Genomic DNA, 21,993 nt, shown 5'->3' with positions numbered 1-21,993 from the left:
GAGCCTGACTTCAGTTCCGGGAAAGATGATGGAGGCACTGATTAAAGACGGCATCTGTGAGCACATCGAAAAAAATGGGCAGCTAAAACCAAGTCAACATGGCTTCTGTAAGGGTAGGTCATGCCTCACAAACTTATTGTACTTCTTTGAGGGAGTGAACAGCCAGGTGGATAAAGGGGAATCTATAGACATCATTTACCTTGACTTCCAAAAAGCCTTCGACAAGGTGCCACACGAGAGACTGCTTAAAAAGATATGGAACCACGGGGTACAAGGGGAGGTCCACCGATGGATCAAAAACTGGCTGGCAAACAGGAAACAGAGGGTTGGCGTAAAGGGTCACTACTCAGACTGGAAAGGGGTCACGAGCGGAGTTCCGCAGGGGTCGGTGCTGGGACCGCTCTTGTTCAATATCTACATAAATGACCTAGAGGCGGGAACAAAGTGTGAAGTCATTAAATTTGCAGATGACACCAAACTATACAGCAGGGCTCAAACCAAGGAAGACTGCGAGGAGCTCCAAAAAGATCTAACGCAGCTGGAAAAGTGGGCCGAAAAATGGCAGATGAGCTTCAACGTGGGAAAATGCAAGGTCATGCACGTGGGGAAAAAGAACCAGATGTTCACATACAAAATGGGGGGAACACCACTAGGGGTTAGTAACCTGGAGAGAGACCTGGGAGTGATGGTAGATGCAACACTGAAGGCATCGGCGCAATGCGCCACAGCCTCTAGGAAAGCAAACAGAATGCTGGGTATCATTAAGAGGGGTATTACGACCAGGACGAAGGAAGTTATCATGCCGCTGTATCGTGCAATGGTACGGCCGCATCTGGAGTACTGTGTCCAGTACTGGTCGCCGTACCTCAAGAAGGACATGGCGGTACTTGAGGGAGTACAAAGAAGAGCAACCAAACTGATAAAGGGAATGGAAAATCTCCCATATACCGACAGATTGAAGCAGTTGGGACTTTTCTCCCTGGAGAAGCGAAGACTTAGAGGAGACATGATAGAAACCTTCAAGATCCTGAAGGGCATAGAAAAAGTAGACAGAGACAGATTTTTCAAATTAAGGGGCGCCACAAGTACAAGGGGGCATTGGGGGAAATTGAAAGGGGACAGGTTTAGAACAAACGCTAGGAAGTACTTTTTCACTCAGAGGGTGGTAGATACATGGAACGGGCTTCCAGAGGCTGTTGTGGACAAGAAAACACTAAATGGATTCAAAGAAGGTTTGGATAGATTCCTAGAAGAAAAAGGGATTGGGGGGTACAGATAGGTATAGACCATTGCTCAGGCAATGGACCTGATGGGCCGCCGCGGGAGCGGACCGCTGAGCAGGATGGACCTATGGTCTGCCTCAGCGGAGGCAACTTCTTATGTTCTTATGTTCTTATTAGATAGGGAACTAACCTCATTGGCACTCCCCCCCTCCTGCCTAATTTTAAGATGATATATATCAAAAAAACTCTAAAAAAACTGATAATGAACTTAGCTTCAATTAGGCAGGGAGTTCTTATGAATTCTTATTGCATCCCATCATAAATTATCTTTCAGCTTCTGTTTTCTTTGCTTGACGGTCCGTTTCTTCCAACGTAAAGCTAGCTGGCGTTTCGTTGTATAGCTGCGTTAGGGCAGTGGACTCCTGTGAAAATAATGCTTTTAGAGTAAGACCAATGCCAGAATACTTCTCTCCATACTTCTACTTACTCGGCGAATGTATAAACGCTCAAAATGGCAAAGATGGCCGCCGCTTTGAACTGCCCGGTTTTATGCTGCTAACATGTGACATCACATGGGAGGAGCCAAATTGCATCATCCAATAGTATGAATGGGCTTGCACCAACTATTCTTTGAATAGAAAACTGATGATCACTGTGTTAAAATGTCATTAGCCATAAAGTTGTACATTTCAAAGTCTATACCCTGACGCATAATATAGGATTGATGATGCCTATAAAAGTTGGGAAAATTTACCCCTCCCTGTGTAATTGGTTTTTGTAGAGATACTAAAGCAATTCTAGCCTTTTTGCCCAGCCAAATAAATTTTGTAAGAATACAATTTATCTTTTTATAAAAGGACCCCTGAAAAAAGAACTGGTAACATACCCATTTGGTAACAAACCACAGGCAAAATCATCATTTTAATAGTTTGAACTCTCCCCCACCAAGAAAGATGTAAAGGATTCCATTGCTCACATGATTGAGACGTTCAAATATATCACGGGCCGTATCGAGGTGGAAGATGATATCTTTTTTCTTAAAGGACCCACGGCCACAAGAGGGCATCCACTGAAAATCAGGGGCGGGAAATTTCATGGCGACACCAGGAAGTATTTCTTCACCGAAAGGATGGTTGATCATTGGAATGATCTTCCACTGCAGGTAATTGAGGCCAGCAGCGTGCCAGATTTTAAGAAAAAATGGGATAGCCATGTGGGATCTCTTAGGGGAAGAAGTTAGGGGGGTGGGTCATTAGAGTGGGCCGTTGCCCTTTTCTGCCGTCATTTTCTATATTTCTATGTTTCTATTTCTGTTACCTTCTGTAATAAAAATTTTTCATTCAATTTCACTGTTTTTTCCACCGTGTTTTTTATCCAAATGCCTAAATATTTTATTCCGTCCTCTTTCCATAGAAAGGGGAATGTTTCAAATAAACCTTTTGTACAATGGACATTGAGTGGAAGAACTTCTGATTTACTCCAATTTATCTTGTATCCTGAAAATTTTCTAAATTTTTCTATCAATTCTAGTAAGCTTGGAATGGTTGTTTCTGGATTTCTCAAATGAAGCAATATATCATCTGCATAAGCAGAAACTTTATATTCCCGATCTGAATAAGGAATACCCTGTATCTCCTTCACTTGCTGAATAGCTAATAGCAAGGGTTCTAATACAATATCAAAAAGCAAAGGAGACAAAGGACAGCCTTGTCTAACACCCCTCTGCAAACTAAAATGCTCTGAGAAATTATTATTAATATACTAGTCTTATAGCCCGTTACATTAACGGGTGCTAGAATATGTGTGTGTGTGTATCTCTTTATTTCTTTTTCTCTCTCTCTCTCCTTAGCCGCTTTCTTTCTTTCTGTCTTTCTTTTTCCTTGGCTGTCCATCACCACCCCTTGCCTGCTCCCCCTGTCCATTCTCCCTTCCTTTTACCTCCCCTGTGTCCACCACCACCCGTTCACAGCTCTCCTTATGCAGCAGCAGCCCTTCTCCCTTTGTTTTACCTCCCCCCTGTCCAGCAGCACCTTCCTTCTCCCCCTGTCCAACATTAGGCCTCCGTTCCTTTTTCTTCACCCACCCCCTGTCCATCAGCACCTCTTTCCTTCTCCCCCTGTCCAGCAGTAGGCGTCCCTTCCTTTTTGTCCCCCTCCTCCTCCTTCTTATCCCTATGATACAGTTACCTTGCTCTGCCCCTGATCAGAGGTTCCCGACAGCCGCCCAGTTGCACCCATTGGTAAAGTTCCCTCTGCCACATCCCGCACCCCTCCTGACGTGACTCCCGCTGTCTTTCTTTCTGTCTGTCTCTGTCCCTGGCCCCCTTTGTCTGTTTGTCTTTCTGTATATCTCCCTGCACCTGTGTCTTTCTTCTTGTCTTTCTGTCTCCCTTCCTTCCTCTGTCTTTCTGTCCAAAGAAGCATTCCCTCCCCCCATACCAGTTCCCTGTGCACCTGCCCCTGTGTCTTTCTTCTTGTCTTTCTGTCTCCCTTCCTCCCTCTGTCTGTCTGTCCAAAGCAGCATTCCCTCCCCCTCCATTTCCCTCCCCCCACACCAGTTCCCTGTGCACCTGCCCCTGTGTCTTTCTTCTTGTCTTTCTGTCTCCCTTCCTCCCTTTGTCTGTGTGTCCAAAGCAGTATTCCCTCCCCCTCCATTTCCCTCCCCCCACACCAGTTCCCTGTGCACCTGCCCCTGTGTCTTTCTGTCTCCCTTCCTCCCTCTGTCTGTCTGTCCAAAGCGGCATTGCCTCCCCCTTCCATTTCCCTCCCCCCACACCAGTTCCCTGTGCAGCAGCATTATTGTTTCTTCTACCCCCTTTCCCTTCCCACAGTCGCGACTACAAACGTGGGCCCGAGTCCTTTGCCGGCGGCCCCCCCTTCCCTTCCCTTCCCGCGGGACCGAGTACACATGGCGATTCAAGCAGCGTGTCCAGCAGTCTTCACACGCTGCTTCGGGTCCTTCTACTGGCCTGATTTACTCTGGCACGTCCGGAGCAAATCAGGGTAGAAGAAGGGCCCGAAGCAGCGTGTGAAGACTGCTGGACACGCTGCTGAAATCGCCAGTCGGGGCTGCGGTAAGGGAAGGGGGGGCGGCAGAAATCTTCTTCTACCTTGCCTCTCCTCCACCGTCGGGAGTCAGCGCCAGGAGCTTTAACGGCTGGTGGTTCCACGTTGAAACAATCCCGCGCCTCTTTGAAAACTGTGATGCCGCTGGAGCCGAGAGACGACAGAGAGGGCAGGGGGTGAGCTGCGCATGCGCACTTCCTAGCTACAGCTCACGGAAAACGGACCCACGCTTAGGAAGTGCGCATGCGTGGCTTACCATTTTATTATATTAGATAATCTAGCAGCAGGGGAGCTATACAATGTTTGGATCATTTGTATAAATCCTGAACCTATACCAAACCATTCCATTTCTTGATACATGAAGGCCCATTCTACCCGATCAAAAGCCTTCTCTGTGTCTAAGGATACAGAAAAGGCTGGATCATTCATGGTTTTTGTTAAATTTAACATATGAAAAGCCAATCTGGTGTTATTAGAGGAATGTCTCTGAGCAACAAATCCTGTTTGGTGCATACCAGTTAGTTCTAAAATGGTTCTAATCTATGAGACAACATGGCATTGTTTGCCAAAATGGTCCTGAAGTGCAGAAACCCAGAGACAAATGCTGTCGGGCTGAAGTGTAGGTAAGACTATACACCAGGGGTGTCAAAGTCCCTCCTCGAGGACTGCAATCCAGTCGGGTTTTCAGGATTTCCCCAATGAACATGGTCTGCACGGTCCATGTTTCGGCATATGAAGATGCCTTCATCAGGGGTCCTTTGTGGAAAGGTACAAGCCTGAGAGCATACATAGTACTCTAAACGGATAAAATAATACACGTGGTGTAGATATGCCACCGCTGAGTCAAAAGGGAGCCAAGCAGCTAAGTATTAAAAAGCCTTATTTCATGTTAATTGCCTCAAAACAGCATTTCCATACAAAGACTAGCTTTTCATTTGTTAGAATAGTGCTTCGTGATTGGGTATGTTGCTTTTATGGCAGCTAAGGGATCTATTTCCTGAGCCACAAAGCCTTCAATAAATTCAGCATTAAATCCTGATGTAATGCATGTGTGTGTTACTGCTAGTAGTAATGCTTCCAAATTATTGAGGATATCTAATACCAGCTGTGATAGGATCTGGAATCCCCATACCTTTTTCTCCCCAACAGAGACAGGCGAAGGTCTTCCTGGTCTGTGCACCTTATACTCCCTCCCATGCTTCCTCTTAATGGGCTCACCCTGCATCTTATCCTTATTGAAACTGTCCTGTATTTGATGGGGGCAGGAAAGTGTATGGGTCCTTGCGCCCCAGCGCCAGCAAGTAAACAAAAATGTGAGAATAATAAAACATTGGCGGTTGACTTTAGTGGTACTTTCTTCTGGTGAAGATCAGGACCCTTCATATTGGCAGTGTATCATTTCGTAGGGGTGGGAAAGGAGGGCCTGGGTGTGGGGAGAGTCCTGTGATCACTGTGGGGGTTGCCTTATTGAAAGGATATATTCAATGTGATTTCCCAGGGGACTACATGGGGAGCCTTTGACACGAGTGAATCAGTGGTGAGTCAGGGCAGTGAGTTAGTGGTTCCTTTTTTGTAAGTGTCAAACACTTACAAGAAACTGGGCCTCTTCTCCCTCGAACAGAGGAGCTTGAGAGGGGACATGATTGAAACATTCAAGGTACTGAAGGGAATAGACTTAGTAGATAAGTACAGGTTGCCCACCCTCTCCGAGGTAGGGAAAACGAGAGGGCACTCTCTAAAATTGAAAGGGGATAGATTCCGTACAAACATAAGGAAGTTCTTTCTTCACCCAGAGAGTGGTAGAAAACTGGAACGTTCTTCCGGAGTCTGTCATAGGGAAGAACACCCTCCAGGGATTCAAGACAAAGTTAGACAAGTTCATGTTGAACCAGAACGTACGCAGGTAGGGCTAGTCTCAGTTAGGGCGCTGGTCTTTGACCAGAGGGCCGCTACGTGAGCGGACTGCTGGGCACGATGGACCACTAGTTTAATCCAGCAGCTGCAATTCGTATGTTCTTATGTACTTGTCATGATGTTTATATGGGGGTGAGCTCCCTTCCTTTGTACTTGGACAGGGAGTGGATGGAGAGGACTGATATCTTTTGTTGTTCACTTATGGCCCATTGACATGGGATTTTCTTTGATCCACGACATGCATTTTCAGTCTTGTCTATTTAGTGTTCATGCTAATTGTGTGGGGTGGTTCTGAAAACACATTAAGCCAGAATAAGTAAATGGCACTCAGACCTAGGTGCCAGAAAAATCCACGCTAAGCACTTTACCATAAAGGGCACTCCGGGCTGGGTGCCCTTTTCCATATTGCTTTTAAGACAGATTCCTGTTCCCAGTGTTGAGAGCGAGGCTTTACATCTGCTGAAACCTGCTGTGGATCCTGACACACAACTCTGGTATTCTGTGATACTGCACCTAAATTCTGGGCACATCCCTGACCTGCCAAGGCCCCTTCTATGGCCACACCCCTTTTTTGAGCAATTTTAGGCGCACAGTTATGGAACTTAGCGTGCCGACAAAAGGGTGCACTAATCCAAATTGATGCCAAATAACATCAATAATTGATTGACACCTCGTTAACGCATTAATTTGCATCTGCATATGCCCTGCGAGCTATCTAGAATCCGGGGGATGAAATGTATGAACTAAACTTTCATGCATGGGCTGTTAAGTGCCATTCTGTCATACTTATGCACACAACCCCACCCCTCCCCCCCTTTTAATGCAAGTTTCTTGCTTAGGCTGTTTTATGGGTGACCCATCAGAGTCGTCATCCCAAATCCTTTCATTTCTTTAACATTAAAAGTTTTAGTTTAAGTTATTGATGATTGTCAGTCTGTATGACTCCTAACTTCCTCATGGTTTTAACTTCAGGCTGTTGACAAGTTTCTATTGTTGTGGTTCTGCATTGGCCATTCAGCTACTGTAGCTAATTTATTAAGCGTTGGATAGAGTTCTGCCTTTCTGTTAGCAACTAAAAGGAATGATGAATTATTCCCAGCATAGAAATAATCATAGCAATGTGAAGACTGATATACGAGCCTGTTAATGGCCAATAGTTTGATGCGTGTCCTGGGCACACAGCATTAAGGTACCGAAACTGTCCTCTGTTAACATACTGATGTACTGGTGCATCTCCCATGCCATACAGTAGTACTGTGAAGTTTGCCATATATGCACAAAGCTGAAAATCCAGGGCTGGGATCTGGTGCCAAAAGCCTTCATTTATAACTGTCCAGAGACCTTTCCTCTACTACTTACTGCAGTCACTGCAGCCTTTGGTGGGAAAAAGAAAAGAAATTCATGTACTAGACCAGTGGTTCCCAAACCTGTCCTGGGGACCCCCAGCCAGTCAGGTTTTCAAGATATCCCTAATGAATATGCATGAGAGAGATTTGCATACCTGTCACTTCCATTATATGCAAATCTCTCTCATGCATATTCATTAGGGATATCTTGAAAACCTGACTGGCTGGGGGTCCCCCAGGACAGGTTTGGGAACCACTGTACTAGACTTTCTGAAACTTTTAAATCATAGATCCTATTTCAGTCCACTAGGTGTCACCATTCCTTGCCAACTCTGGCCCCCTTCTTCCAGACATTATGAACACTGCCTCCGCAGCATCTCCAGTCCTGGCCACTTATTTTTTGACCCTGATCGACTTACCCCTAAGGTGCACTATGCATTGTAGCGCGTGCTAAATATACGAGCTACTAACCGCTAACACATCCATAGACTAACATGCACATGTTAGCGTTTACTGCGTGGGTAGTGCACGCTAAAACACTGAGCGCACCTTTGTAAAAGGAGCCCTTATTTTTTTTTTTTAAGTTCAAAAAATTTTTATTAAGTTTCTCAATATATAAAAATTTTTATTAAGTTTCTCAATATATAATATAAAGGAAACAAACATAAATGCATTTACAGAGTAATTAGATCATCCATTTTTCCAGTGGTTTTGATCATTCCTCTCAGGCTAATATTGAGTGGTAGGACTGTGCACAAACAAAAAAAAATTATTTTTCATATTTTCAGAATTTTTCCCAGTTTTCATGCTTTTTTTTAAATTGTACTCCTTTATTGAGTGGGCATTAGCACCACCTGTAGCAAATCTATGGCTATTTTTGAAAAATGGGAATTTCAGAATATGTTGTTATGGAATGCTACTTAGATCACAGCTACAAAAGTTGACATACGGTATTTTATTACTAATAATATTTGGGAGCAGTGTAAGAAGTATATAAGACTAATGAGAAGGAAGAATTTTATATAAAAAAAAATATGAAATAGAATAACCATAATAGAATGGACTTTGGTTACAAAATGATTTAGAGAAGATCTGTTTGAGAATACTCACCTTCAATTTATGAGGTTCCTTAGGTAAAGCTATAACATTTATTATGGTTTATATTGATAGCATGAAAAGGAAGAGGTTGATATTTATAGATATTGGCTTATTGGGTTTTATCTAACCCCTAGAGTTTGATTTTGCTGGTGGTAGCTAGAATATATTTTATAAAGAAAACATAGGGGTCCTTTTACGAAGGTGCACTAGCATTTTTAGCGCACACACAAAATTAGCGTGTGCTAAAGTGCGCGCTAGCCGAAAAACTACTTCTGGTGCCACTTAGTTTTAAACCATTCACTTTAGGCCTTGAAGTTTATTAGTATGCTGGCCCATCAAGTTCAATAAAAAATAGTGTAGCCTGAAGTTAACTTCTGTAGAAACTGTCTGGAGTTTGAGTAAGATGCAAATGCTATGTTTGGGTTTTTTGATTGGCTTGTTTTTTTTTAACCTATTGGCCACTTTTGAAATGGTTGACCATAGTTTGCTCATCAGCCCAGGCTCTAGCTTGGTTCACTTCTCTTTTAAGAGAAAATAATTTTTCAAACTCAGTAGAATTGAGCTGTGTCAGAAGAAGTTGAATGTGGATTAATATAGGATTCGGCACAATTTCCCATACTCTTCAACATGTATTTAACTCCTTTGATGGGGATTAATGAAAAGTATGTAATTGTGTGCTATATGATAGTCAAAGTTGTGTTTTTTTTTCCTATTAAGAGCTCTTTTGAAGATGCTGTTCAACATTTCACCATATGTTTAAAATTAATTCATGCTTGCCTGCAAGCTAACAGACTTAAATTGAACATGACAGAAACTCAGATTTTGTGGTTATCAGATAACCCTTCCAATGCTGATGTTCCATGTGAATTAAATGTAAATAATATTAAGACCCCCCCCTCCCCATTGTCATTGAACTAAAATACTTGGGAGTTGTCATTGACTCTTCTTTGTCTTTAAGAGCACAAATCAAGGATGTGATTCAAAATATTTTCTTTAAACTCAGATTATTCAGAAGACTGAAAGATTACCTAACTTTTGCTAGTTTTGAGTCTCTAATAGAGAATGACAAGTTTGTCCCCATCCCCATGAGTTCTGTCCCCATCCCTGTGGACTCTGTCCTCATTTGCACAAGCCTTGAACACTTATGATTTTATATTTAAATCTTTTTAATAAAGTATATAAAGGAACAATATTCTGGTCAACTGTTTATAAATCACAAATGGAGCTCTCCATTTCAATCTGTTTTTGGTACAACCTTCCCAAAGATTCAGTTGCCTAGGTGTTTACATCATCTGAGAAGGTAATTGAATTGTCTTTCAGACATAGATGTAGAAGAAAACCTACACTGTGTAATGGATAAAAAGGAAAATAAGTGTCTATTAAATGTTGAAAATGCTCCTTGATGCCAGCAATGATGAATGAATCTGTTGCAGTAACAGTAAGATAATTGAACAGCTGGGCACATGATGGAAGGACATTGCAAATGGTAGGAGTCTGATCAGCAGACAAGACTCTTGTTGCCTCATCAAAGACAGACAAGACACAAATGATGTCAATTAATGGTGGTTCATTTATTTATTTATTTAATTAGATTTCTATCCCATCCTCCCAGTAGCTCAGAACGGGTTACAAGAAAACATTCATAGTGGAATACATTTGGACAGTACAAAGACTATACAGTAACTTAAGTATAGGTTAAGAATGGAGAAGTGAGTGCAGAAGGAAGGGGGAATTTAAGGTGGCGATGGGGGTAGATTGCAGTTGGAATTTTAGTTGAAGAAGAGGGTCTATACAGCTTTCCGGAAGGTTCATTTAAATCCAAAAGCAGCTTCTGCAGTTTTTTAATCATTGAATTCATAAGAACATAACATAAGAACATAAGAAGCGCCATCTCCGGAACAGACCCTAGGTTCATCAAGTCCGGCGATCCGCACACGCGGAGGCCCCGCCAGGTGTACCCTGGCATAGTTTTGGTCCCCATATCGCTCCAAGCTTCTCGTAAAGAGAAGTGCATCTAGCCTACCCCTACCCATGTCACTTCATGCCACTCATAAGGAAATGTACATCTAACTTACCCTTAAATCCTAGAATGGTGGATTCCGCAATTACCTCTTCTGGGAGAGCATTCCAGGTGTCCACCACTCGTTGTGTGAAGCAGAACTTCCTGATATTTGTCTTGAACTTGTCCCCCCTTAGCTTCAGCCCATGTCCTCTTGTCCGTGCCACATTGGACATTGTAAATAACGTTTTTTCCTGCTCTATTTTGTCAATTCCTTTCAGTATTTTGAATGTCTCGATCATATCCCCTCGTAGTCTCCTTTTCTCAAGGGAGAACAACCCCAGTCTCTTAAGTCTTTCCTCGTAATCCAGGTTCTCCATACCTTTTACCAGCTTTGTTGCTCGTCTCTGCACCCTCTCTAGCAGTATGATATCCTTCTTTAGGTATGGAGACCAATGCTGGACGCAGTATTCCAAGTGTGGTCTGACCATCGCTCTATAAAGCAGCATTATGACTTTCTCCGATCTACTCGTGATTCCCTTCTTTATCATGCCTAGCATTCTATTCGCGTTCTTCGATGCCGCTGCACTTTGCACCGACGGCTTCAGTGTTCTATCGATTAATACTCCCAGGTCCTTTTCCTGTTCAGATTTTCCCAGTTGCCAATTGTCTAAGTTTTTACATATCGATACAAGTCTCAAGTTTAATTAAAGAAACACATGGGGAGATAGTTTGTCCCTGTCCCCATGGGCTATGTTCCAATCCCCATGCCATTCTCTAGTCTCTAGTTCAAGTTTTTGCTATGCCTGTGTTAAATTACACAGGTCAAAACATCATTTTCATCAGAGTTATTGGGTGGGCTTTGTAGTATTTTTCATGCTGATTTCAAATCTGTTTTTAGTTTTTCACTAGCACGTCACATTTTAGTGATGAGTCTCATTATATATAATTATATATATTAATTGGACGATATATCATATGTTTATAGGATAAACTCATAAGTAGGGTTAACGATAGTTGTCTTTTTTTTATTCTACAGACATTATTTATGGTGATTAATATCGGTCTTTATCATGCCAAGACATTGTACTAATCATCCAGATAGTTTCTGTTACATCTGTGGTTCATTCACAATGAAAGCACAACATCGCCCAATTACCGTAGATCTGAAGAAGGTATACAAATTGTACTTTGGCTGTCCACTGGGTGACCAGGATAAGTCTTGGGCTCCACATATCATCTGTATCAGTTGTTCCAACAGACTTCATGATTGGCTCAATTGACGAAAGGCAGATGTCATTTGCAATCCCAATGATATGGAGTGAACCGTGAGCCCATATTAATGATTGCTACTTTTGCCTTGCGAACACAAGTGAATTCTCAGCTAAAACTAAGCACAAAATTATATATCCTACTCTGGATTCTGTTATTAGGCCTGTTCCTCCCGAGGACTCACTGCCTGTCCCTGCACCTCCACAAGATGGACTTGCTTCTGTGGAACATGATGAGGAATGAGATGATGATGCAGCAGCTGGTCACAATCCAGAATTATCTGATCCTGATGTGAATGATGAAGATTCAGAACCAGAGACTTTTACACAAGCTGAGCTGAATGATCTTATTCGTGATCTAAATCTTTCAAAAGAAAAAGCAGAACTTCTTTCTTCAAGGCTTAAGCAAAAACACTTGCTTACTAAAGATGCTAATATACTCATTACAGAAAAAGGAATCATAACTTAACAACATTCTTCACTGTAAATGGCTCATTGTGCTTTTGTCATGACATCAACGGGCTCTTCAACAGTTTGTCACAAGTGCATTGTCCAGATGAATGGCATCTCTTCATTGATTCTTCACAGAGAAGCTTGAAGGCAGTGTTACTGCACAACGAAAATTCCAAACCAAGTATACCGATTGCCCATTCTGCTCATCTAAAGGAGTCGTATGAGAATTTGAAGAATTTACTAGAAGCAATCAGTTATAAAACACACCAGTGGAACATCTGTGGTAATCTGAAGGTCATTGGTATGCTAATGGGAATGCAAGGAGGATTCACTAAATACTGCTGTTTCCTTTGCTTGTTGAATAGCAGATCTACAGCTGAACATTATGTCAAGCATGTCTGGCAGCTGAGGAATACCTATAACCCAGGGTCAAGCAGTGTGAAATTTATGCCATTGGTGGATCCTCATAAAATATATCTTCCACCCCTTCATATCAAGCTGGAGTTGATGAAGAACTGGTAAAGGCCATGGGTAAAGCAAACTCGCCAGGTTTTCGATATCTTGTTAAGAAATTTCCAAAAATCAGCCCTGCAAAACTGAAGGAAGGGATATTTATATGCCCACAGATCAAGTCCGTTATGTAGGATGAAGATTTTAAGCAATCACTCTCAGTAGCTGAGCTTGAAGCTTGGGAGACATTCAAGTGGTTAGTGGAAAACTTTCTGGGCAACCACAAGTCTCCTTCATACAAGGAAGGAGTTCAGAATCTCCTTGACATATCAGAAACTTGGCTGTTGCATGTCATTAAAAATACACTTTTTGCAATCTCATCTTGATTTTTTTCCAGAAAATCTTGGCATGGTAAGTGACAAGCAAAGGGAACGTTTCACCAAGACATTCAGTTAATGGAACGTCGCTACCAAGGTTTCTGGAATGAGAGTATGATGGCCGACTACTGCTGGATGTTGTGCTGTGAGAATCCAGATAAAACTCACACAAAAAAAATCATACTCTAAGCATTTTTGAAGAAATATTGGTTGCTAAGTGACACAGCCTAGTATAATTATGCTATGCTGTGTTCTTATTTGACTTTGGACCGAAGATACTTCAACATTTCTCTAACATTTTCTTTAAGTTGATGCTAAAACCCTATATATGCTATAAACTAATGTTAGTCATAACTTTAAAAGTTTACGTGACTGAAAAAAAAACTAATGACAGATCTGACAGCGTGAAAAACTGATTTAGAAAAATGTACGGAGTTGTCAGATGATTCCGAAAAAATTTTTTTGTTTTCTTGTGTTATTGTAATTCCTTATATTTTGGACTATTGAATTATATATTTAGAGCTCTCCAAATTGTGCAAAATGCTCAGTCGCACATCTACATATTGCTGAAGTAGCTTCATGGGCTTGCAGTATCATGGCAGATGAAATTTAAAGTTCTCTTGCTGATTCATAAAGCTTTGAACAATGAAGCTCCTTTCATCCTGGCACGTTGTTTAAGAATATATTGACCAACACGTACTTTGTGTCAGCTGATAAATTGTTGTTGGCCGTTCATCTTTAAGAACTGTTAGACTGAACACTCACCATTTCTCAAATTTTTATAGAGGGGGTGGGGTGGGTGGTGATGTTGTGGAATTCACTTCCAGCACAAATCAGACAAATTATGTTTGTCCAGTTTTTGAAATGATAGAAGACAATTTTATTTTTCCCCAGAGGCTTTTAATATCTGATGAAGTTGATATTTTATACGACCTATTTACTGCAGAATTCAGAGAAATACTTTTGTTGCGTATCTTAGGAGATGATTGAAGGCATATTTTTAGTGAAGGCTCGTGATACATTTTGAGCTGGTGTTTCATATGGTCAGTATGTTAGGTGTTTTTAATTTATTTGTGTTAACAATGCTGAATATATTATAACCTGCTTGGTACTACTATAGTATTGGGTATATTATGAGTGTAACCCACTTGGAATTGTTGGATAGAACAGGTTAGAATTTTTTTTTAAAAATAAATATACAGTATGTAGAAGACTTACAGTTATTGGTTACAAGAGGAAAAGAACAGTAATCCAGTCATGAGAAAAAGGTGAAACTACTGTATAAAGGAGGTAAAATTGCAGTTTAGATAATCTAAGCTAAAAAATATAGCTGAAACTGAAAATGTGGGAATGAGCAAATGGGGATCTAAACAAGGTACTTAAGGCGTCCTACTTCTGTCTAATCAGCCAATCGGGACACACATTTTAAAACAAAAAACAAAACACAACCTGAGGTCGGCCACCTACACTGTATTTTATCTTATTATATAATAGTTAAGAAAAATTTTTCAATTTAACTTTTATTTTATAACTTTGTAATATTTCATATGTTATTTCCTATTTTTTTTATATCCTTTTTTTTTTTTTTTTACTACTTAATGTATAAATTGTTAACTTTTATAATATTTCATGTTGTTTACTATTTTAGTAAATTTTAGTATAAATTGTTAATTTTATAATATTTCATGTTACTTACTACTTTAGTATCATGTTTATACATACACTGTACTTCGCTTAGATATAATTTTAATTAAGCGATTAATCAAATATAAATAAAACTTGAAACTTGAAACTATGTGTCTTTCGTAGTTGATGGATATGCGTAGGGACGCTTAAGCTCGCTTAAGGTTTTGGCCAGAAGTGGCCTTAGGTGAGCTTAAGTGGCCCTAGGCTTCTCCCTAGAACCACGATAAGCACCTGAAATGTAGGCCATTGAAATGCTGGCCTACATTTCAATTAGACGCAGTGCTAAACTGATTGTGACAAGGAAATCTCCCTGCCATGATCAGCTGAGCAGCCGCTGCAGGGAACCCCCAAACCCCACTGCAAGTCAGCCAGCAGGAGAGAAATATGATACATACCAGGGTTGGGAATTCTATATTTTCGATAGCAGGTGTGAAATTTTGGAACTCATTGACAGGTCAGCTATGATTATGTAAGCCTAGGGATACTTTTAAGAAACTTTTGAAGACAGTTATTTGTCAATGCATTTATGTGAACAAAAACACAGTAAGTATTTCTGTGATACTTTTAAAAACTCATGAAGATTTAGGGCTCCTTTTACGAAGCCGTGGTAGCGGCTTTAACGCGCGTGACTTTTAATCACGCGCTACCCCCGTGCTAGCCGAAAAACTACCGTCTGCTCAAGAGGAGGCGGTAGCGGTTAGCGCATCCGGCGGTTTAGCGCGTGCTGTTATGCACGTTAAAATGCTACCGCGGCTTCGTAAAAGGAGCCCTTAGTTATATAACAATGCATTTATGTGAACAAAATAAGTATGTTCGTAGTGGAGGATGTAGTTTGAGTATATGTTGTTTTGTAAACTGCCTAGACTTTAGGTGATATATAAATTTTTTTTAAATAAAATAAATTACAATTATTTTAACACAATGCATTAATGGCTTTTCTTGTAATTTTTTTTGGGGGGAGTTGAAGAGACATTATGTAACTGATGTATATTTGCTGTTTTATTTTTTTTATAAACCACTTTGATATATTTCTTATGAAAGTGGTATGTCAGGTTTCAATAAATGCAAAAACCAACACTCAGAATTTATGGCATGGCAAACATACAATCCAGATGAAAGACACAGAACCCCTGGAAAAAGCAAGACAAAAATTCATGGGGTTATTCAAAAGCCAGGATCCAGCACTTAGGGCTCCTTTTACAAAGGTGCGTTAGTGGTTTTAGCGCGCGCTTAGCACACGTTAAAATGCCGTGTGCGCTAGCCGCTGCCGCCTCCTTTTAAGCAGGCAATAATTTTTCGGCTAGCGCACGCTAATCATGTGTGTGTGCTAAAAATGCTAGTGCACCTTTGTAAAAGGAGCCCCTAGTACAGCTTTCACACCAAAAATCACTTCAAGGTATGAAAAAGCTTCAGAGCCCCTCCTCCACCAGCTGACACAGCAGCTATTTAAATGGAGACTATAACGGGGTCAAGCTAAGTCACTGGCATAAAAGACCTCCTTGATTGATATTTTAACAGAAAAAGCCTTTTGCAATGCAAACCTTCTGCTTTCAAAATAAAGCCGACATGAAAAAATGTATCATTAAAGAAGTACTTATCTGAAGTAGAAAGTACACCACACACCAACGATGGCCAGCGTTTCGCTAAACTTTAGCTACCTCAGGATGTGAAGGTTTTATTTATCCTACAAAACATGAAATGTACAAATCATACAATTACCCTCTTTGGATCCACTTGGTGTTATCAGCTGCTGCTGTAGGGCTCCTGAGCTGCATGTATATTGAACTACAAGATGGCGGAATAGAAATCCATAATGTAATGTAATGACTAAGGATCTGCCTTGCATAAATCTACTTGGTTGCATTTATATTTGTTTTTTTCTGTTTTTCATACTAAAGGAATCTAGATTAAGCTATATAGTTTAAGGAGATACTTAAATCCTCTAAGAACTATCTTTTTTTTGTCAAGGGTTTTGCATTTACACAGCATTATAAGATACATTTCTTGGAATGTACTAACAGTGTATTTCTTGCCATCATTCCTTTTCAGTAATATGTTAAAAACTAAGCTCAGAATATTTGCCTCAATTACATGGTTTGTTGCAGAAGTTTGGGAAGGACAATTCTAGTCCTAAGGAGCGGTAGAAAAATCTGATTCTTAGATATTTGCATTGAATATTTGTGGTCATACATACAGTACAATTCATTTACTTATTTTGGTTATCCTGCTAACCCAGACTTCTTTTTTGGTCCTGAAGGATTGGAGTGTGATCACTGCATACATGATTTAATCTTTTTTTTTTTTCAGCATTCCCAAGTTTCTGGGTTTCTCAAAAATGTCTCTAAAGCAGTTTAAACCTCCATACTGCAGAATTTAGCGGTGTGCAAGTACTTATGCTATACTATACTTGGAAGGAAATCTCTGTGAGATGGTGTCAATTATCCACCTCCACCCTCCAAGACCAGCTTAAAAAATTCTGCAGTAGGAGGAAAAGTTATATGATGAAAATCTGAAAGCAATCTTTAATGTGGGTCAGACATTTTTCAGATACTCATGGGATTTAGAAAATAGTAGAATATACTACTACTGTTTATCATTTCTGTGGCGCTGAAAGGCGTACGCAGCGCTGTACATTTAACATGCAATAGATCAGGGGTCTCAAAGTCCCTCCTTGAGGGCCGCAATTCATTCGGGTTTACAGGATTTCCCCAATGAATATACATTGAAAGCAGTGCATGCACATAGATCTCATGCATATTCATTGGGGAAATCCTGAAAACCCAACTGGATTGCGGCCTTTAAGGAGGGACTTTGAGACCCCTGCTATAGATGGTCCCTTCTCAGAAGAGCTTATGATCTAATTTGGACAGACAGACAGAACATATAATATAGGGGTTGGGGAGTTTTTTTGCAGAGAGAATGATGGTTTGGACATAGGTATCTTTCGGTGAGTGGGAGATAGGAGTTGAAAGCAGCCTTAAAAAAGTAGGCTTTTAGCTTAGATTTGAGTAGTGCTAGAGATGGAACTTGACGAATTGACTCGGGCAGTCTGTTCTGGCATGTGGCACAACAAGATAGAAGGAACAGAGTAGGGCAGGGGAGGAAAGGGTATGGATAGGAGGGATTTACCGTATAAATGGAGCATAATGCATTATTTTATGTATGTTACTAGTTGTAAAGTCGCCTAGGAATAGGCAGTTGAGAAATCTTTATAAATAAGTGAGGAGAGATATTGAGGGATTGTAGAGTGAATGCACTTGTAAGTTAGTAAGAGGAGTTTGAACTGTATTCGGAAATGGATGGGGATACAATAAAGTAACTTGAGGAGAGGGGCAATGTGAGTATGGCGGCTCTGGTGGAATATAAGTCATGCAGCAGAATTTTTAATGGCTTGAAGGAGAGAGAGATGGTTGAGCAGAAGACCTGAGAGAAACAAGTTGCAGTCATCTAAGCGAGAGGTGATGAGAGTGTGGATAAGGGTTTTGGTAGTATGCTCAAAAAGGAGAAATTGGATTTTGGTAATATAGAGAAAGAAGAGACGGGCTTTAGTGGTTTGTTGGGTCGGAGCGGAGAAGGCGAAAGAGAAGTCAAAGATGACTCCAAGGTTGCAAGCTAACAAGACAGGGAGGAAGAGAATGTTGTCCACAGAAATAGAGAATGGAGGGAGGAGGGAAGTGAGTTTAGGTAGAAAGATGGTCTTAGCCATATACTTAAAAAACTTGACTAGGAGTTTCATTTTATTACCATAACCTCTTTAAGCTTTATTACTTATTCCCTTCCTATTGTTTTTTTCCTTAACTGTCTTCTTTTCTATCAGCAATTTGTATTTCTTTACCCAGCCTTCCTCTCGTTTTCACATGTTTGTACTTAGTCTTTAATCATGTTACTTTTGTTTAGTCTTTGCTTGTTTTATTGCCCCCTTGATTGTATGTAATTTTTATGATATGTTCATCGCTTTGAAATCTGAGTAAGCGATTAATCAAATATACAAGAAACTTGATATTCAGTTTTACATAGCAGTGAGAAATTTAGGTGGCAATGTTGGACAAGCAGGTTGAGACTTAGGCCTGAATTTCTGTAGAGATATCTGCCGTAAAGAGGTTGATCAGGAAGTCATTAGCATAGAGGAGATCAGTACACCGAGTGGGTATATACAGAGAAAAGGAGAGGGCCCAAGACAGTGGGATAGCAGTAGAGGAGGATCCACCATTGCATACACTGAAAGTGCAATGGAAGAGATAGGAAGAAAACCAGGAAAGAACAGAACCTTGGAATACCAGCAAGGAGTAGGTAGTGATCTATTGTATGGAAGGCAGCAGATATAAAAGGATGAGAATATAGTAGAGGACATTGGATCTAGCCAAGAATAGGTCATTAGAGACTATCAAGAGCGAATGGAGTGGATGAAAATCCGATTGAAGTGGGTCATAAATAGCTTGAGATGAAAGGAAATCCAGGAAACTGCAGTGAACAGCATGTTCAAGTACCTTGGATAAGAAGGGGAGGAGGGAGATGGGGAGATAGTCGGAGGGGGTTGTGAGGTCTAGTGAGGGATTGTTGAAGAGAGATATAAATATGGCATATTTGAAGATATCAGGAACAGTTGCAGTGGAGAGTGATAGTAGAGATGACAGTGGAAGAGATAGTGCCAAGTAGGTGGATGGGAATCTGATCAGAGGAGCAGGTGGTGGTTTTGGAAGAGGAGAGAAGATTTACAGTTTCCTATTCAGTGTTTCTAGGAAAGGAGGAAAAGATGGGATTGGTTGATTGGATGTTGGCAGAGTGGACAGCTGAAAAGAAGGAGGGGAGGGAGGTGACCTGGTTGAGAACTCAAGGTGAATCTTGTTGTAGAAGAACTCTGCCATCATCTGGGGGGAAGTGAAGGGGGATTGAAGGGGGGGAACTTTGAGTAGAGAGTTGAGTGTGCCAATATAATTTATCTGCAGCATGGTTTTCCTTCTAAACTTGAATTTCAGCTTGTTATTATCCTTCATTCAGGAAGCCTGGTCTCATGATAAAGGAAGGATAAAAAGTTTGTCTCTCAAGTAGAGTTGTGGGATCCTGCTTCTGAGCTATTGTTTTGCAATAATAGAGGTCCATTTACTGCATCCTTGCATGGGTGCATGCACTCTTTCATCAAGCATCTTTCTCAGCTTTGAAAAATAGTAATTTTTTTCTTCTCTAGCACCCCAAAAGTGGTTTGTGGACTCTTTATTCTGCCAAATAAATATTTTTGTTATCTCTTCCTTTTTTTCCCACTGTTTAGGAGTATGAGTATGTTTGACATGAGGGATGAAGAAGAAGCAGCGATACAACCCCACAGCAGGGCGTACCAGGATGAACTGCAGAATGTGAACAGTCTACTCAAAGAAGAAGATGATAAATGGCAGGATGTGAGTATTTATTTATTTTGATTTATATCTCGTTCTCCCTATAGCTCAGAACGGCGTACAAGCAAACATTCACAGTGGTGTATATTTGGACAGTACAAAGATTATACAGTAGTTCAAGTACGGGGATTATACAGCAATTTCGGTACAGGTTTAAGAATGGACTATATAGCAACTATACAGCAATTTGAGTACAGGTTAAGAGAGGACTATACAGTAATTTAAGTAGAGGTTCAGGATGGAGGGGGGAGGGGAGAAGGACGGGGGAGTTTAAGGGGTAGATCGCAGTTGTCATTTTAGTTGAAGAGGAGGGTCTTTACCACTTTCCGGAAGGTCATCAATAACCGGCCAATCGGGATGTATGTTTTTTTTTAAATCACCCCAGGAGGGTGGTTGAAGTGGTCTGTTGGGCTGGGAAAGACTGTCCTGACTACTGGAAAGCAAAAACATGTCCAATCCCGGCATCCATTTCACTTTGCAATATATATATATGTATATATATACAATATATATATATGTATAGTCTTGTACTGTCCATAAGCAACATTGTGAATGTTGGCTTGTAACCCGTTCTGAGCTCATTTCGATTTCTATCCCATCGTCCCAGTAGCTCAGAACGGGTTACAAGCCAGCATTCACAATGTTTCTTATGGATAGTACAAGACTATACAACAACTTAAGTACATTTTGGACAGTTCAAAGACTATACAACAACTTAAGTACAGGAGAATGCAGAAGGGAGGGGAAATATAAGGAGGTAGTTTGCAGTTAGAATTTCAGTTGAAGAGGAGGGTCTTTACTGCTTTCCAGAAGGTCATTGGAGAGTTCTGTAGTCTGATTTGTGGGGGGAAATGGTTCCAGAGATGGGGGATGAAGTGGCTGTAGGAGCATTTGCGGGCGGTTTCTGACAGGAGAGACCTTCCTGGAGAGATGCATAGGTGCTTCTCCGTTTCGGAGTGGAGGAGGCGGGTGAGGGTGTACAGGGTTAACTTGAATCCTATGTATGCTGGGGTGCTAGTGTAAATTCTTTTATGTGCTATCACCTGGGCCTTGAAAGTGCGGAGATAGGGAGGAACAGCTGGATGTCATCAGCGTAAGAGTGAATTTTGATGTTGTACTTCTGGGCTATATCTAGGACATGTCTGATGTAGAGGTTAAAAAGGAGGGGGGATAGATGGGCACTTTGGGGAACACCATATTTGATAGGTTTGGGATCAGATTTGGTCTTATAGAGGCATGACTGAAAGTTGCTTTTTCACTTGCAACAGTTCTTTTTAGTTTTGAAGAGTATTAATTTGGTTGTTTTGTTTTACATATAAGAGCAATACATAGTCCAGAATCATGTCTCCCTTAATACAAAATTTGACTGCAATCTCAAATTACGAAAAATACTTCCAGCAAAGCATTTTATCTATGTGTTTTGACTGTCCCTGTAGGACTTGGCCCGATGGAAAAGTCGCAGGCGAAGTGCATCTCAAGACCTGATCAAAAAAGAAGAAGAAAGGAGAAAAATGGAAAAAGTGCTCAGCGGGGAGTATGATCTGTCAGAGCGAAGGAAAAGCATCAAAACCTACAAAGAAATTGTGGAAGAGAAGTAGGTTGTTTTCCAGGCTTTGCAATTCAGAAAAAAATAGTATGGTGTGGTGTATGTGTTGGGGGGAGGAGGAGGGAGAGATCTGTTCCATCTACTTGATCCCCATAAAATTCATTTTGAAGTTTGA

The 21,993-nt window shown here is 40.9% G+C and overlaps 1 protein-coding gene across 9 annotated transcripts in view; it reads left to right on the top strand.

Annotated features, from left to right (window-relative positions):
• Positions 1 to 21,993, top strand: part of LIMCH1 (LIM and calponin homology domains 1) — a 627,082-nt gene that overhangs the window by 465,224 nt on the left and 139,865 nt on the right. For all 9 annotated transcript variants that reach the window (XM_033946571.1, XM_033946536.1, XM_033946527.1 and 6 more), the window contains 2 exons: positions 20,149 to 20,275; positions 21,709 to 21,866. In XM_033946571.1, coding sequence (XP_033802462.1) covers positions 20,149 to 20,275; positions 21,709 to 21,866 — 285 coding nt within the window. The remainder of the gene's footprint in view (positions 1 to 20,148; positions 20,276 to 21,708; positions 21,867 to 21,993) is intronic.

This window comes from Geotrypetes seraphini, chromosome 1 (genome assembly GCF_902459505.1).
Source record: "Geotrypetes seraphini chromosome 1, aGeoSer1.1, whole genome shotgun sequence".
Classification (NCBI taxonomy): Eukaryota; Metazoa; Chordata; class Amphibia; order Gymnophiona; family Dermophiidae; genus Geotrypetes; species Geotrypetes seraphini.
Note: the sequence above shows the minus strand (reverse complement) of the source record. Positions and strands in the feature narration are given on the sequence as shown.